The sequence below is a fragment of the Doryrhamphus excisus genome, chromosome 2, assembly GCF_030265055.1.
Source record: "Doryrhamphus excisus isolate RoL2022-K1 chromosome 2, RoL_Dexc_1.0, whole genome shotgun sequence".
Lineage (NCBI taxonomy): Eukaryota > Metazoa > Chordata > Actinopteri > Syngnathiformes > Syngnathidae > Doryrhamphus > Doryrhamphus excisus.
This window is the reverse complement of record NC_080467.1, coordinates 14,936,013-14,953,402: the sequence shown is the minus strand read 5'-3', so window position 1 is coordinate 14,953,402 and position 17,390 is coordinate 14,936,013. Positions and strand designations below refer to the sequence as shown.

The 17,390-nt window shown below is 37.9% G+C and overlaps 1 protein-coding gene and 1 long non-coding RNA gene across 2 annotated transcripts in view; one reads left to right on the top strand and one right to left on the bottom strand.

Annotated features, from left to right (window-relative positions):
• The window catches only part of onecut2 (one cut homeobox 2), a 30,248-nt gene extending 14,091 nt beyond the window's left edge, over window positions 1–16,157 (top strand). The window contains exon 3 of the mRNA XM_058059596.1: window positions 5,640–16,157. Coding sequence (XP_057915579.1) covers window positions 5,640–5,929 — 290 coding nt within the window. The 3' untranslated portion in view covers window positions 5,930–16,157. The remainder of the gene's footprint in view (window positions 1–5,639) is intronic.
• Window positions 4,648–9,610, bottom strand: LOC131108567 (uncharacterized). Its single transcript, XR_009120489.1, has 3 exons — window positions 9,303–9,610; window positions 9,130–9,207; window positions 4,648–5,957 (listed from the first exon to the last, which is right to left on the bottom strand). It is a non-coding gene; the product is annotated as an uncharacterized LOC131108567 (long non-coding RNA).
• Window positions 16,158–17,390: the final 1,233 nt, after the last annotated feature.

Here is a 17,390-nt window from a genome sequence, read left to right as displayed (position 1 = left end):
CAGAATCTTTGTAGCAAAATTGAGAGCTATGTATCCAATTCTGTCTGTGAATGATGCTGTGGTTAGTGTGTCAGATCAAAATAGTTTTTCATAATAACGCTTGGTTAATATACAAGTTAGTTATGTAAATGGAACACTGTTTTTTTCAAAGTATTTGTGAGGACTTTAGCATCAAAATAGTTATTTCCCATGACGTCCGTTGTTAGCGAGCTCATTTTAACTCGTTTTTTGTCATATTAACTTGTTTTCTCATGTTAGAATGTCCAGAAAAGGGAAATAAATGTGTTGATATGTGAATGATGGACAAAATTCCCCAAATAGTCCACAATCATTTGTTTTCTGTGTGTTAGAAAGATATAAAAACAGATAAAAAGAAGGAGAATGATATTAAAACACCTCCAAAAACCCCTCCAACAAGGTTTTATCATGTTATATCTATGCTGTAACCAAGGTGGCAAGGTGTCATTACATGAGTATAACAATAATAGTAACAATGTCACTGTTGCGTCGTTAATGTGCAGGTCACATAATGTAAACGGATCGTTGATGGAGTTTTTTGAAGGTGTGTGTTGTGTGCACACAAATCCGGAAATACTACAGAGCACATTTACACCCTTAATTGTACGCTTATATTGATCTCCAATCAGTTACATTAATGATTAAGTGCTTCAGCCGCTAAGTGTATTGAATAGCGCTGATGTAATTCCATATTTTTCTTTACATTAAAAACGTCTTTAAGCCATGGGTGATTAAACTTTTAGTGCTCCTGTGAGTATTTCCAGCAGCAGGACAGTGTGTGTGAGATTGATCTCAAACTAGTTTCCATGTGTGTGTTCACGTTAACAAAGGACTATAACCAGCTTGAATTAATTCATATTGAGAAGGCACCTTTCCACCAGACAGAACGTCTCAGCTTGGTTTATTACGCCACAGCTGGAAAGCATAAGCCTGATGTGATTTGTGTTTCCACCTTGGGATATGTCAACAGGATAATGATAGCTGCATAATTGCGTGACATCATAGCGGTGGAAAAAAGAAGAACCCATCAATAAATTCAAACAATAACATAACAATAGATGACCATTGGTCAATTAATCTGCAATGTGACCCCAATCAACACTTATTTATTGTTCTTTTAAAAAATGGTGTTCGGTAACAAACTGCACCAAACATTCTAGATCCAATTGATGACAGTTTTGGTGTTTTCCTTTCCCAGCGAGACAGAGAAACAGAGACAGAGAGAGCGTCTTTAGTCTTATGTTCCATTTCCGGTTGGCAAAATGGAAAGAGGAAAGGATCACGGTGCATTAAGCACAACCACACACACAAGCGTACACAGAGGCGTATTGTGTAGTACTGATTGCTAAGTGCTAAAATATTGCATGCTTTAATATACTACTGTACAGTAAGTGTGTTTATGTTTAGAAAATATAGATAGAATCAGTTTAAGTGCTGCGATAGCGTGCATTGTGTGTTTGCTAAGTCGCTATACTCCAGCTTGAGTCAAGTGGCAAATCTGGAGTATGATAACATGGTTATAATAATGAGCAATTCATTTCATGACATCATGTTCAGGCACATATGCAAACAACTGATATCAGCACTTATCAATAATTCAATGGGGGTATTTTGGCCTTAAAATGCTGACATTCCATGCACATTCCCATAATATAAAATCCATTTTAAGTATTGGGCTTCTTGTCTTGTGGTTGTTGGTGGGGGTGAAAACAATAGTCATTCACACCCTGAAGTGGACATTTATTGTCTGTCATTGTGTTTGGGCTTGTTTTGGCATTGTGGTTGGCATTATGCAGTGAGTAGCAGGAAGGAGATGTGAAAATGGAGGTGTATGTGAGAGCTGTCCATCTAATGAATTGGCAATTAACATTTGAAAAACACCTCGAGATTATATCAATAATAAGGGTAGAATAACGTCTTCTTTATAGGAAAGAGTTCACCTACCACCAAAGCCGCTCAAGTTTAGCCTACCACATCAACGCACCCAGTTGTGAGTGCCGCCACAGCTAACGTTAGCAGCGAAGACATTCGCAATATAGCGAGCCATAACAAAGCTCTTCAGCAAACTAAACTCAAAGAGAATGAGCAAGTATGAGTCAGTCTGCAACTGACAGGCTGATGAATGTCCTTGCCAAATCCATAAAAAATCCATTAGATCAATTAATTACAAATAATAATAATTAATCTCTCCATTATTTTAATCACTTGACAGAACCAATCAAAATATGTCACCCTGCATCTAAAGATAGAAGCTTGGATGGGCTCACGTTTTGAAAAAGAGACATAAAAAATGCAAAATTCACATTTTGCAAATTGATCTTGCATGACAAATTGCAGCGTATTTTTTCTGAAAACGCATGAACTCTCACACGACCTTAGCATTTGAATGCATCAAACTAAGACTCCAGCAATGGAGTTTCCTTCAGGGATGTGAGTTGGAATTAAATGATTTTGATTATTTGAAAAAACATTGTAGATATCATGAAATAATTATTCTCTGCTGGCGTTTTGACGTGCCAAAACGTGGCGCCACACTCCAGCACTGAAATGTACGTTGAAGGGCGACTTTACTACTTACCCTGCACTTATATGCCCTGAGTGTAATGGATACCAGGCCTAAGTGGTAATGGTGCAATAAAAAAATGATACAGAGTGCAAGAGGAGGGGAGCCGTGGTGAAAGGAAAAAAGAGGGATGAAGCAAGTCAGAAAAATAGGAGGGGCAGAAAGATGAGCAAGAGGCAGGGAAGACTGATGCAAACAGCCTTGGATAGGTAAAAAGATAGAGGAGGAGAATGAGGATGGACGAAAGACAATGGAGCAGAGAGATAATGGAGACAAAAGAGTGATGATGGAAGCAAAAAAATGAAGGAGGGACAAAAGATGATAGATGGGGCCAAGAAAAGCAAAAGACAATCTTTGAAAAAAAGGGACAAAGAAAAAAGAAAAGATGGTGGGATAAGTGATGGACATCGAAAGAGAAACAATACATTCTAAAATATGATTGTAGGTTTGTTCCTATTGTTTTGTTTATATTGGCTGTTTAAATTCACAATTGATTCATTCTACCTTTAAAACCCACGCATGCACGAGGAGAACATGCAAACACCACACAGAGATGGCCGAGGGTGGAATTAAACTCGGGTCTCCTCGCCGTGAGGCCTGTGTGTGAACCACTCAGACATTACAGACTTATGGCCACTTTTTTGTGTCCACTAGAAAAAGATCACCAAGACGTTGATGAGGATGCCAGTTAAAGCAGCTAAAGTTAAAGACCTACATTCCTTCTACTGTCATGGGAACCGTGAGGTCTCTAGCAAATAAAATGGACGACCTGAGAGTGTTGATAAGGACTCTTTGGGAGTACAGTGAGTGCGTTGTCTCGTGTCTGAAATGGCTACACATGGACTCCACCATCGTTTAGTCCACCAGCTGGGACATGCTATGTAATTGGAACAATATTGATGATCACCGGATATATTAACTTCTGTGCACTGTTTCTTTAAGACAAAACCCTGCATCAACAGTGACCTGAAGGAGCTACTCACCTTCAGATTAGGTGACATGGCAGAGTTAAAGAGGATACAACAGCAAATCAAGGCGAGACTAAGAGAGGCCAAGGACTCTTATCATCAAAAGCAGAATGGCATCAAAGAGATGCGGATATGGAGCTTTTCCTGACCATAAACCTTGACCATATCTTGCTTGCTGATACCTTCATCTTGAATAGTGTCTGATGTGAGGTACTAAATTGGTCCGGAGGACGAGCCCAGGAGACAGTCGGATGCAAAACAATGGATGATGCAGAAATAAAACCATATGAAACCCTCCAGAGGCAAATGATGGACAGGATACCGAATCATTCATTCATTTTCTACCGCTTTTTTACCTATGGACAATTTACCTACCAATTAACCTAGCATGTTTTTGGAATGTGGGAGGAAACCCGAGTAAACCCATGCATGCATGGGGAGAACATGCAAACTCCACACAGAGATGGCCAAGGGTGGAATTGAACACTGGTGTCCTAGTTTGAGGTCTGCACGCTAACCACTCGACCGCCGTGCTGCCAGGATACCGAATCAGATCAGCTCAATAATAAGAAGGTGATCTCGTCACAGCAAAATTATACAACAATACAATGGATGAAATGGGGCAAAGCACGTGCATAAATGGTGTGGTACAAAGTTCATGAACACGGTTATTAAGGAGAGGAGAAGCGCTCTTTTCAAAATTGTTCTTGTTCTTTTCAAAGCAAAAAGAAACTTAAGGTTTAAACAATCTAAATGGGATTATAAAGACGTGTTTAGGTTACAATATAAAGGCATTTCCTTCAACATACTATTTACATTTATTTTAAGTGTATTGCTGTCCATCAGGGGAATTTGAGTATTTGTTACTATAATCCAGATGAGAGAGGCCGACTATCCCAGTGAGCCTCCATATTTTCAGATGATCCCATCTGAACTTAGAGACGCATTTAGCAACACTCCGATTCACGCCAGAGAGCTGATGAAAGACAGCGCAACCCTGCCTTATTGATCCCATTGATCCCAGCCTCACCTTTAAAGAAAATACCCCTCCCCTTTTACTCTCACCAACCTCTTTATTCTTAACCCCCCCCCCCCCCCCCCTTGTGTTCGCAGACAGGTAAATTCCTTTTGAATAATACAATTGCACATTTGATCCTCACTGTAACTCCGACACGGGGGTGAAAAAAAAGCATGATTGAATCACTCAAGCGTGCTCAGTCTGTGTTTGTGTGTGTCGCTGAGTGATTGTGATGCCACTCTTTTTACACGTAAATGTGTCTGCACTTTTTTCAAAACATTGTCTGCTGCTGAGCTGCTTTCAAATGATCATTGTTAATTTGTCAACTGAGACTATGTCAACATCAGGCAGACATTTTTTTACAGTAATATATACAGTATTAGTAATAACAATACATAGTAAACAGTATTATCGCATTTTTAGTAGTAGTACAGTTGTTGTGTTAAGTATAGATGTGACTCTAATATTATCATCAGATAACAGCCACACACTCTATGTTCCAAAACTAGACTTTAGGTTTAGGAGTGTGACAAAAAGCTGAAAAGAGGCAAGAAGAAGGATGTCGCAGGGAGAGCTTCCTCTTACATAATAGTTTTGTCACTGATTTGAGGCCTTAACATCATTTGTATTGATTGGTTGGCTTGTGACTAGTGCATACTTAATTCAAAGAGCTAATCAAATCAAATCCCCCTCCACCTCCTGCTCCTGAATTGGCTAAGATACAACTGCAGACACCTTATAGAGAAAGGTGTTGTTATATTTATTGTTTAGGGCCTACATAAAGGTTAATAGAATCGTTTACTTCTTGTGACTATACATAGGGTTTCATTGACATGCTATCCAAGGCCATGTATATATGTAGCAAATAGCATTATTTATTTACTGTGATGTATTAACAAGTGCCATAGAGTCTTGTATGAAGCATAAATATATGGCATATTTGGACGATTCTTTGAGGTATCTGATGTGTTGTGATATTTAGTGATGTTTAACTATTAAGTCATGTTTAACTAGTAATAGCTTTCCATCTAACTGAATTTATTTATTATCTCCTCTTTCCCATGGTCCATAGCGTGCAAACGGAAGGAGCAGGATACAGCGAAGGAGCGGAACAACACACCAAAGAAATCTCGGTTGGTCTTCACCGACCTACAACGTCGCACCTTGCTGGCCATCTTCAAGGAAAACAAGAGGCCTTCCAAGGAGATGCAGCTCACCATCTCACAGCAGCTGGGCCTCGAACTCACCACCGTCAGCAACTTCTTCATGAACGCCCGCCGCCGGAGCCTGGACAAATGGACAGACGACGGAGCCAGTCCCGGTGCCCAATCTTCAGCGTCCAGCACTTGTACCAAAGCGTGATGATAGGTGGAGGGAGGGTGAGATGATTCTAGGGTGAGAAGCAACGGAGATGGGGGAACGGGTCAAGGTTTAGCCTGATCCAGGTATAGAGGGAAACCAAACGTTTTACTTTTTTTGTTTGTTTGTTTGTGTTTGTCAAAGGTGACAAACTGAGAGAGGGGCTGCTCACTGAGACGACTTATTTGTAGCCAAACCGCCTTTTTCAAACTCATCATGACGCCATTTAGAAGCTGAAGGGTAAGCTCTTCCTTAAGAAAAAAAAAAATCTTCACTGCTGGGTTCTCCTCTGGGACAAGAAACTGATACACTAGCAAGAATACCAAAGACGAGAGGACAATATATGTTTTCTATTATGCAATATAAGCTAGGAACCAACCAATGGAATGACCAATGAAAGCTTTATAACTACAGAATGTGCTACAAATGAGAGAGGGAAATTCCTCAGAAACCAAAGAGCATGGAATGACAACATCCCAGTGAGTGGGCATCGACCTAGTTTCACCACCACGGAAATAACAGTTTTTGACAAAATAACACATTTTCACATTGCTGGGTTCATTTGACCCTTAGGTTCACATACAGCGGCAGAAAACCAAAGTCATTTCTCCTTGAAATCAGCGTTTTTACCTCTCGAGCATCTTTTGAAGCTTCAGTCCAACCAAAGACAGAAAGCAGAGAAGTTGAATGATTAGGAAATGGCTAAATATGCAAGCACAAACACACACATTTACACGAGTACCCTTCTAGGCACATGAAACCTTCCTCACAGTTTGAGCCAACATGTACAACTGCAAGTTTTCAGTGTAGTACAGTGGATATGAATAGTGTATGTACAATGTATGTGAGCACAATGTTGAAGCACATTTTCTTTGCAATAGAACCGGAGCTCACCTCCAAGCCGAGTGGTTTTCACATCTTAGAAAACTCAGGATGCCATTTTTCTAAACAGTGGCTGAAATCCACTCTGCGTTCTAGTTATCACACGCTTTAATGTACTGTACAACAGCGTATACATGTACACACATACACATATTTTTACGAGCCATTGCCCAAATGCTTTATCCAGCCACGACACGGTCAAGCTAAACCACTATGCTACCCTGGCTTCGCTCAGCCATCATTTTTCTTACCACGGTGACTCATAACACCTAGCATATTAGCATTAGCACAATCTTAACCTTATTACATTGCTGGTAAATTCACACTTTTACTCATATTGTGCTGTTTAGATTGTAGATTTTGGGTATTAGATGTGTAAAACCTAAAAGAACCATCACCTTGGCTTGATTGTCAAATGTCTTTTTCAGAAAAATGTTTGATTCCTCTCAACACAGAACACTTGAGGGCTATCAAATATTCTAGTTTTTCTTCTTGGTGTAAAATTTGATGGCTTTTTTTTGGAAGACGCCAAAAAAACGCCACCAAGACCAACAGTAGAACAGCAGCCCATTTGATCCCATGGGGAGCAGACTGCCCAGGCGAATCAGGGCCTTTGTAATAGTAAAAGAGGACAATCTAAAGACGATGCCTGGCAAGTCTGTCTCGCATAGTGGGTCATTGGGCTGTCCCTCAGCAACCACTGATTCCTCTACGATCATCCAGTACAGCCTTTCCCATATCATGTAAATACTAACACACACCCCAAAAAACTCCACCGCCAGCACCTCTATTATGTTTCAATAGCCTTTACTACACAATCACCTCATCAATCATCTCTTACACATGCTATCAAACCAAAAAAAAAGCAACCAAACCAAAGCAAAGGCGTCAGTCAGCAGCCCCTGCTCTTTTAGAACACCCAGGCTGAGTCCCAGCCTGGTTAGAGGCAAGCCAAAGGCTTAAGAACGATTTAAGATTTAAAGTGAACACGTGACTTTTTCTATTTATTGACAAATCGAAACCAAAGAAAACCCTTTTTCTGCACCTAACTGTTCCAACAAGCGAACTGATGATGGAAGAGAATTACTACCAAAAACCAACAAAAAGATTTTTTTTTTAAATGTAAAAAAAACAAAAAAGAGCGGAGGCGGCGATGTCAAGGATGGAGGACGACATTGCCAGGACGAGGAGGGAGGACAGAGGAATGGGTGACATCAAGAAAGTGAAGAAGTAGCTTTGTTCTGGCTGAGGTCACGTCAGGCCCGCCAAGTCTGGGACTGAAAAGGGTAAAAACCACACGAGAAGGAGGGAATGACGTTCTTCCCTCCGGCCCGGAAATGTCCGAACATTAATGTGTCTCTCACGGTTGAAGAGTGTCTTTAACGTGTGCCTATGCAGTTTTTCAAAGTAAAAAAATGGTTAAACGAAACGAACAACAGAAACCTCATCAGCTAACAAACCAAAGATTCACTGTTAACTCCAGTAGCAGTTCTCCTCCTCTTGTCAAAGAATATCAACTTCCATTAATCACTCGCCTTTTCTTCCATTTTCATACTCTTTTGACAAGGCCTACATTTGTTAGGACAAAGCTTTGAATCTGTGCTAAGTCCAATCAACTTTTGAGTGCTAAAAGGAGAGTAAACAAGTTAGCTAGCTCATACCTGTCAAGCCTCACAAGAGTACACACAGTTTAAGTTTCTTGTATTTTAATTTTTCGCAACTACAAAGATGGAAAGTCATGTATAAGATGAGTACTTTCCATTATTTTTCCATAACATTATTTTACAATGCATATGTTGACAGGTATGCGCAAGCTAGCAGATAGTTAGCTAGCTTAATTACCCACATACATGTCTGGTGAGAGATACTTTTGGAATAGGCGTCCCTCCAACATGGTAGCTTTTTTAAAAAAATTACGAGAATAACCACAAAGAAAGATAAATGTTAGCCATTAGCCTTAGCCATTAGCTTCTCCACAAGGCATGTCTACCTCCAAGCTCGCAGGCTCCAGTGCAGGGACGATTTACTCTATTCATCCAGCCTTCTTGTTTAAAATACATTTCAGCTAAAACAAACTGAAAATCCGAGGAACTCATACCTTGTTTGTGTTTTTTTAATATTTGCCACTGAATCGACCACGCTTCCTACAGCTAAAAAGAGTGACAATGAAGTTCATGATACCAAAGACTTTTTAGCTGTACTAGCACACTACACTGACTTTTCTTTGATTTTGTCTGCTACTGGTACTAAAAGTGAAGGTCAGGTGTCATGGTTGATTGGCATAGCTAGCTACAGTAGTTAGCACAAATGCCCACGTTTACCATGTTGGAGATGGATCGTGTAGCTTGGACGACGCACGTTAGCTTGTTCATCAAGGGGAGGGGAACTCTACTGCCTCTCTGTAGTGTACAACAATAAATGAAAGCAAGCAAAATGACACAACATCAACACTCACTGAGAGAAACTGCTCAAATATCGGTCAAATAGCTTTAACCTTCATTTTCTCTATTTCTGTATGTAAAGCTTCTAGTCCAAAGAGATACGGCCCGCCACCTGGCCCTCCCTTCCTGTTGACAATGCCCAATGGAGGTGGAGGGGGTGGCGGCCATTTTGCTTTCTCACTTGCAATTCTGACTGGATGTACCGCAGGCGAAACCAAAAATATGGTATGTAACCAAAAATGTCCCAAAGAGGTTTTCATTGCTTGTTTGCTTAAAGTACTTAAATTTGCCAATAATTACGTCTAGTATTACTACCACTACATTCCTGCTTGTTTTTTTTTCTATTTAATGTAATTTATGTTTTCTCTTTGATTGTCAATTAATTTAAGCGAACAAATTTTGTTGCCAAATCTCCCACTGAACCTTTTACCCTTTTGATGAAGTTTAGCTCTGCCAAAGTTTACATTGTGCATTTTCTTTTCTTTCCGTTTGATGCTGTATTTATTTATAAGGTGTTTAGAACACTCTAGGTTTGTACTTGATGATAATTTAATGATATTTAATTAGATGTAATTGTTTTGAATGAATATTTATGTATTTAAGAATGTTAGTTGCATCAAAGATGCAGTGCTTATGCCAGGCCTTTTAAATTATTCGTAGTTAGCTTTACTTACAAATAAAACACAAAGACAATGTTTTTTTTCTATCTGCTTAGACTTAACGGCAGAACAATGTAGGAATGTCAGACTAGACTTACAAACCTTTTGAATGTCCACACTCGCTCTTTACCAATCAAGTATTCTTTTGTATTTTTCAACATAAAAATGACAAGTTCATAATAGCCCAACAATGATGAGCACTGCATCTCTTTTTCTTTTTGATAATTTAATGCTTGATTTTTTTCCCCCCTTCATTTATTTGCATTCCTGCTGATTATTGTTGAAGAAGCAATGCATTTCAGGATGATGTTTTAGATTTAAAAAAAAAAAAAAAAAAAGAGGGCCACACGTTGATGTAAACAACCAAAGATAACTGGAATTCTTGAGAGGCAAATAAACTGTGTGTGTTTTCATCCATGTAGCTCATAGCCTGGTTAAGGACTTATTCATACAGATGACATGTCAACAGGTGCATCTCAATGAATCACAATATGGTGCAAAGGTCATTCAGACAAAGAGACCAAGTAAAGGCTGCTTTTTGCAGTTCATTTGCAGATTAGAACCAGTAGTATTTCACTTTTTGACCATTTTTATGACACTGAATTTGCAGTTTTTCCCTGCGGGATCGTTGTCTGATTCTGCATTTCAAATTCCGCAAATGTATTGATTTTGGTAAGCAGGCAACACATGTGGAACACACAATGTATCTGTACCACACGGATCATGTGTGTATGGAAATAAACACAGTAATTTTACAATACAATACAATACAAATACACTTTAAGGCAATACAAGACGTTGATGAACTGTAGTCTATACTGGCCACAAGGTGTCATTTGTAACATGCGCCAGACTTGTTTACCAATGGCAGCTTTTATTTTTATAAAATACATACGTTCATTCATTATTAAGGTGACTATAGGGGTGTTATTTCATGTCTGGAGGGCTCTAATAATGATAAAAAATTATATTTAGCATTTAGAACATAAATTCACTTATCTCAATTGGCTCTGGCACCAATTAAACACAATAAACGAGGAAATACTGTCATACTATAAAGAAAGGCATGCCCATAAATGCTGTTTTGCATGTATATTACTGTGTAGCCATTTATATTGATACCCACATAGTCCATGTGGTGTAGGTACATGATGTGTTCTACATGTGTTACCTGTTGTGTTATTTTTGGCTGCACTGTGAGCGAGGTAGGCCTTTGGGTTGATGAACTGTTTTTGGTTTGTGATGTGTGAGCAAGTGCCTAAATGGCAAATGCAGTGAAATTGATATAATATACAGTGATTTGAGTGTCAAAAAAAGACATTTTTATTACAATTAGTACTTTTGTAACAAATACTAAGGCCTCATACTCATGGTCTCATACTCTATAGATATGTTTTTCAGTTAAACTACTGACATACGTAAACTTGCATATTTGTTGAGATGCACCTTGTTGAGATACAGTCTTCAGCTAAATATTTGCGTTAAAATACTAAACAAATCATTTTAATTCAAGGCCAAAGGTGATAAAAGGACATCTGTGTCGAAATATACAGTACCAGCCTTCCTCTATTCGTACAGATTCTGTGGATTCTGTTTTTTGACATGAGAACTTATCCAGGTTATTTAAACAGGCTGTGATGCTAACACACACCAGTTCTACATTAAAATACCCCTTTTCATAATGTCATGTGAGTGTATGAATGCCAACATTTTTATTTTAGGAAGAAAAAGTGAGGCGCTCCTTAAACAAGAATGATTTTCTGTCTGTGTGTGTGTGTGTGTAAAAAAAAAAAATCTATTTGAATAGTGAGAACCGGATAGGCTACCTCACTGACTGTCCATTTGTTTGTGTTGATGAAACCAAAGAAACCAAAGATTTTGTTCTGGTTTTGGCCTTGCAGGATCTCTGTTCCTCACATGAGACCAATGTTAACTAGTATGTGAATTCGGCAGCCATTTGCCATATACGTATTTGATATTGTTTCCCAAATAAATAGATCTCCATCATGACTTCATCAAATGTAATTTATAATATAGGAATTTTCTTGATCCCTGGTCAATTGATTTCATTTGTCAGTCATGTAAATTCATGTAGATTTGCCCCCGAGAACACATTTTGTTGATCTTGTTCACACGTTTTTACTAAAAAGTATAGTATTTTTTATTTATTGGTGTTCTATCTGGTCCTCAGCTATTTGCATTGTCGTATTAAAAGCATTATGACTGAAGAATTGACAAGAAATTACAACAGATTTTTTCTTAAAGTATTGGACAATTTAAGACGAGTGGATTTTTCAAGCCAAAGTGAAGTCTTGTCCTTTTAGATCAGGGGTCGGGAACCTTTTTGGCTAAGAGAGCCATGAAGGCCAGATATTTTAAAATGTGTATCTGTGAGAGCCATATACATTTTTTTAAACATTGAATGCAATAAAAGGTGTGCATTTTTATGTAAGACCAACAGTTTTAGATATAATGGGCTCTAATTACGTAGACCAGGCACACTACCCCACGCCAAGGGGGTGTGGCCAGCACACTTTCGTGAGCAGCGCAGTGTCCAATAATAAATCAAATACTTGCTGCCATTAATGCAACTTCTGCTGCTGCATGGTTTTGAACCGTATTCAGTACACATATTTCATTCTTTTGGCCATCTTCGTCAGAAGGCTTGGTTCTGCAGCTTTAGCTAGGTGACTGTTTGACTAAAGGAGGAAAGTTTACATTTACATGTTTTTTTGACATCTCAATGACCGAGGTAGACTACCGCATTACCCAGTAATAATCAAGTTTTGGTGTTTGACCTGGAAAATATCATCAGGAAAGATAGATATGGTTGGTCGTATTGCAGCAGAATATAGATGGACGAATTAAAATGCATAAGAAAGTTGTTGATTTTGAATATTATTTTTAACAGTCATTTCTGTGATGTTTACTTTAAAATGTTAGCAAAAATGCATTTTTATTGTGGTAAGAAATGCTTGAGAGCCAGATACAGTCATCAAAAGAGCCCTACCTGGCTCCCGAGTCATAGGTTCCCTACCTCTGTTTTAGATCGTTAAGATTTACCTATCCAGTGAGTAATACTGTATTGACTCTAATAGTCTCCAATATAAAACAACCTTGCTCATAAGATGACCACCAATATAAGACAACCTCCAATATAAGACGACCCTTGCATATAAGACAACGTGCCATACAAGACAACCTCACATATAAAACAACATCACATATAGGACAACCTCCAATATAAGACAACCTTGCATATAAGACAACGTCCATTTTAAGGTAATGTAAGACACTGTTGAATATAAGACATATAAGACACCCTACAATATAAGACAACCTTGCATATAAGACAACATCACATATAAGACAAACTCCAATATAAGACGACTCTTGCATATAAGACGACCTTTTGTATAAGACAACATCACATAGAGTACAACCTCCAATATAAGACAACCTTGCATATAAGACAACGTCCATTTTAAGGTAATGTAAGACACTGTTGAATATAAGACATATAAGACACCCTACAATATAAGACAGCCTTGCATATAAGACAAAATCACATATAAGACAAACTCCAATATAAGACGACTCTTGCATATAAGACGACCTTCTACATAAGATAACATCACATATAGTACAACCTCCAATATAAGACAACCTGGCATATAAGACAACGTCCAATTTATAATATATAAGACCCTGTGGAATATAAGACGACACTTCTTTTTTTACTGCTTTTACTTTTAAGACAAAATCCAAGACAAAATAAATTTTCTTTTATAAAAAAATATCAGCTAAATGGTATTCAACCAATCATATTTCATGAATCATGTTTCTTGCTTGACCGGTCTACAATTAGCATTGTATGTCATGATTTTAATTACAAATCTGATATTAACTTGATCTTCTAACAAATATGTGCATTTTAATGTACTTCACTTAACGTTCACACTGTTATTTGTAATCTAAGCGAAGCCCATGAATAAAAAAATAAGAATATTGTAAGGACATGGCAGCTTTTGGGGCTTATGTATGTGATAAAATTAAACAAACGTCTTATATTTCAGTCAATACAGTAAACCTTCACCTTTAGTTAGCGCTCTGCTCACCGAGACTTTGCAACAAAATTCCAACCAGCACTGTTTTAGAATTTGTATGTTTTGGGGAGGATCTTTTAATTTTCTATATGTGTGAACAAGATCTAAACACCCTTATGATCGTATTAACTGTACCTGCCAAATCTACACCATCAGCAGTTGCTTTGAAATAATAACAGTGTTCAAATACTAATTATGCGAAACCATTTCTATGACAGTCTTTGTTCTTCCAAATCATTTGATTAGCTCAGTGTTTCCCAACCTTTACTGATCCATTGCAAATCACATATTCAGTGATGAACAGGTTAATTATACACTTTATGCCACCTCATGTAATTGTTATGCCTGTCACTAGATGTCGCTAGTGACAGATAAGCAGATATGCATTATTTGCAGTAAATAAATCATACTCTTGTGACCACCACAGCACAGTGCTTGGGTTATCTGATGGGATCAATACATCCATTAAACATTTAGTCTTTATTTTCTAAAGAATACATTTTTTCCCGATGGTTGCAAAGCTTTAAACATGAAGCAAACACCCAAAGCAAACACAGAACGCGCTCTCTTTACCGAACTGTTGCAGATATACCTCATAGAGACTAGCATTAGGATGATGTTGATGTTATAATAGCGTGTCATTAAGTTATTCACTCGCACTTCTTCCTATTTTTGTTATCTTTATGAAAAAAAACTGTGTGGGGGGGCTTTACACTTTTTTGTAATTGTCAAAAAGGTGCGCTAAAACCAAAAATGAGATATGTTTTTTTTTTCAATGCTCGACTTTGTGTTGATGTATTGTTTTTGTCCCATTTCATTGAAGGGGAACAGGAAGTAACATTTGAATTAATTAGGTTGCTTGATTTCGATGAGTCTTCGCCCCCCCTTGTGTGCATATACACTGTTTGACAAAATTTGGGATTGTTAACGTGTTTCCGCCCTGAAATAATATTGGCTTCTTTAATGTGCTGATTTAATTCCAAATCGACCCATGTGAAATGTATTTTTATATCTACTTCCTTTAAATTGTCAGTATCTTTCCTGTGCATCACAGTTCCATCATCCATAGCAGTGCTATAGGCCAGTTTATGCATGAGTGTATTTACAGATAGCTAGCCATCCACATATTATTATATTCATCATTTCATTAGTTGATGCCACAAACAAAAGGAGTGGACGACAGGGGCCTTTTAACTTAAAATACAGTCGACCCTCGGTTAGCGTATTTTTTGATTTCGATTTTCCTGTTAGCATATAACATGGGGTGCATCTCAAGTTATGTGTATCTGCAGTATATAGAACCATAGAAGTAATTGTTTCCCCAGCATTGTCGCCTGTCTATGATGTCATCAGCAGTTAGCTCTGTAGTTCTTTGCTAAATAACAGTTACACAGCAAATCTCAGATTTTTTTTTGACTGATGGGTTTTGTTGAATTTAATAAACACTTAGCTAAATACTAAATAAATACTAATAAATACTTAATAAGACTTAGCTGTCTTTGTCAACACTTGTAAGCCATTTGTAAGCATTTAGAATTGTAAAACTAACATTTCGGGGTACTAATTGGATTTTCTGAGAATTTTGGGGGGTTACTCTGACCCCCCCACATTTCAGTTTCAATGAGACCTTCTGAAATTGAATAATTACGCTAACCGAGGTTCCACGGTATATGTCGTTTTCAGGTTTACTGACATTGTCCTTTTGTAATGTCCTGATGCAGATGTTTCATTTTTACAAAAGACCGTGCACCAATAAAAAGAAGCTGCAGGTCACAAAAGGCCCCTGGGACAGATTTTGGACACCCTTTTCAACCATTAACATTTAGTGTTTAGCTGTTCTGAAATGTCATCTTACTTTTTCTAGCAATCAAAAACATCATCGGAGCCAAATAATTCCATTCATTTTTATTTTTTTTTTACCATTCTTGTCATAGCTCCCATGCAATAAATCAAATGAAGCCTTTTTTCTACATTTGGTTGGGAAAAGAAGATTGGAAGTGACTGAAAATGTGTCTTGTGGAATAAAACTGACATGGAGGCATTTGAAGAATTATTGTTGTTCCACTGTATGTATAAAAGAAGAAAAAAAACTCAATAAAGACATCACAATGGTCTTACCCATGTACAAGTCACGCTGCTCTTGTGTTATTCCTGTCATAAATATTTTCAGATATAAACCTGTGTCAGTGAGGAAACGGTAGCTCTTTCTTTAGCAGCAGCCAATCACCAGCTATCATGCAAACAAACATGCACCAATATGAGTATCTCTTTTCACAGTCCCTGTTTGTATAGCATGTGGCACTTTCTATTATACATTCCACAAAGCTATAAATGCACAATGTGCCCAGCCCAAATGCTTGCACACTACCTATGTGATTTAACTGTGATTTATCAGCTGCCACTGTCCACCAGAGGGCGCTCACCGGAGCCCCGGTAGCCATGTCCAATGAAATGCTTTGCTGGGGGGGAAATGCATAATGGGAAGCCGTTAAGATAGTTGTTGTTTATTATTGTAAACTCGTAGTGGTACTTGTATTGTATATTTTTTTAGCTACCTTATGAGTGTTAAGTTGCAGTGTGATGATTTTAGTGTTCAATTACCTCGAAATGATGGGGTTTTTTTTGGAGTGTTTGTTGTGATGTATTAACTTACATTATGGTTTATTCCTTTCCTTTGGATTTCACTGGAGCAACATCTCTGCGAAACAGTCACAGAACCTCGCTTTTATCGCATTCTCTCAAAAGTCTACATGCAAGACCGTAATGACAACATGAAAAAGTTATTTTGAAATGTTTGCAAATGTATTAAAGCAGGGGTCTCAAACATGCGGCCCGCAGGACAAATGTGGCCCGCAGGACACTAGTTTGAGGCCCCCGCCTTGATATGAAAGTTTAATGTTAGTGCGGCCCACGCAAGTTTGATATGGATGCTGTATAATATCATGTACCCAGAAAAAATTATTACGTCTGATTAATGTTCATGTTAAAGGTTAAATAACTGTTAATAGTTATCCTCCCTATCCGTGTGGAAGTGGTAAGTTTTTGGCTATTTAAGTTTAAAGGAAATAACTTGAAGGCTACCGTTTAGGTCGCTAGCTCTCTAGTTTGCGAGTTAGCATGTGTCTCAAGACCCTGCAGTTGCGCAATATGTTGTAAATAAAAAGAGTATAAATGTGACTATAGTTGTGTTTTGTCATGTCTACAGGGCTCTAATAATGCTTTGTTCATTTTAATCTGAAAAAAAATAATGTGTCTACCCACCAACTATATGTGGTTTCTTAAGTTTTTATTATTTGCCGTTTTATTATTATTATTATGATATTTATTTATTACTGATTGATTGATTTTCTTTATTCTTGATTTGTTTATTTATTTT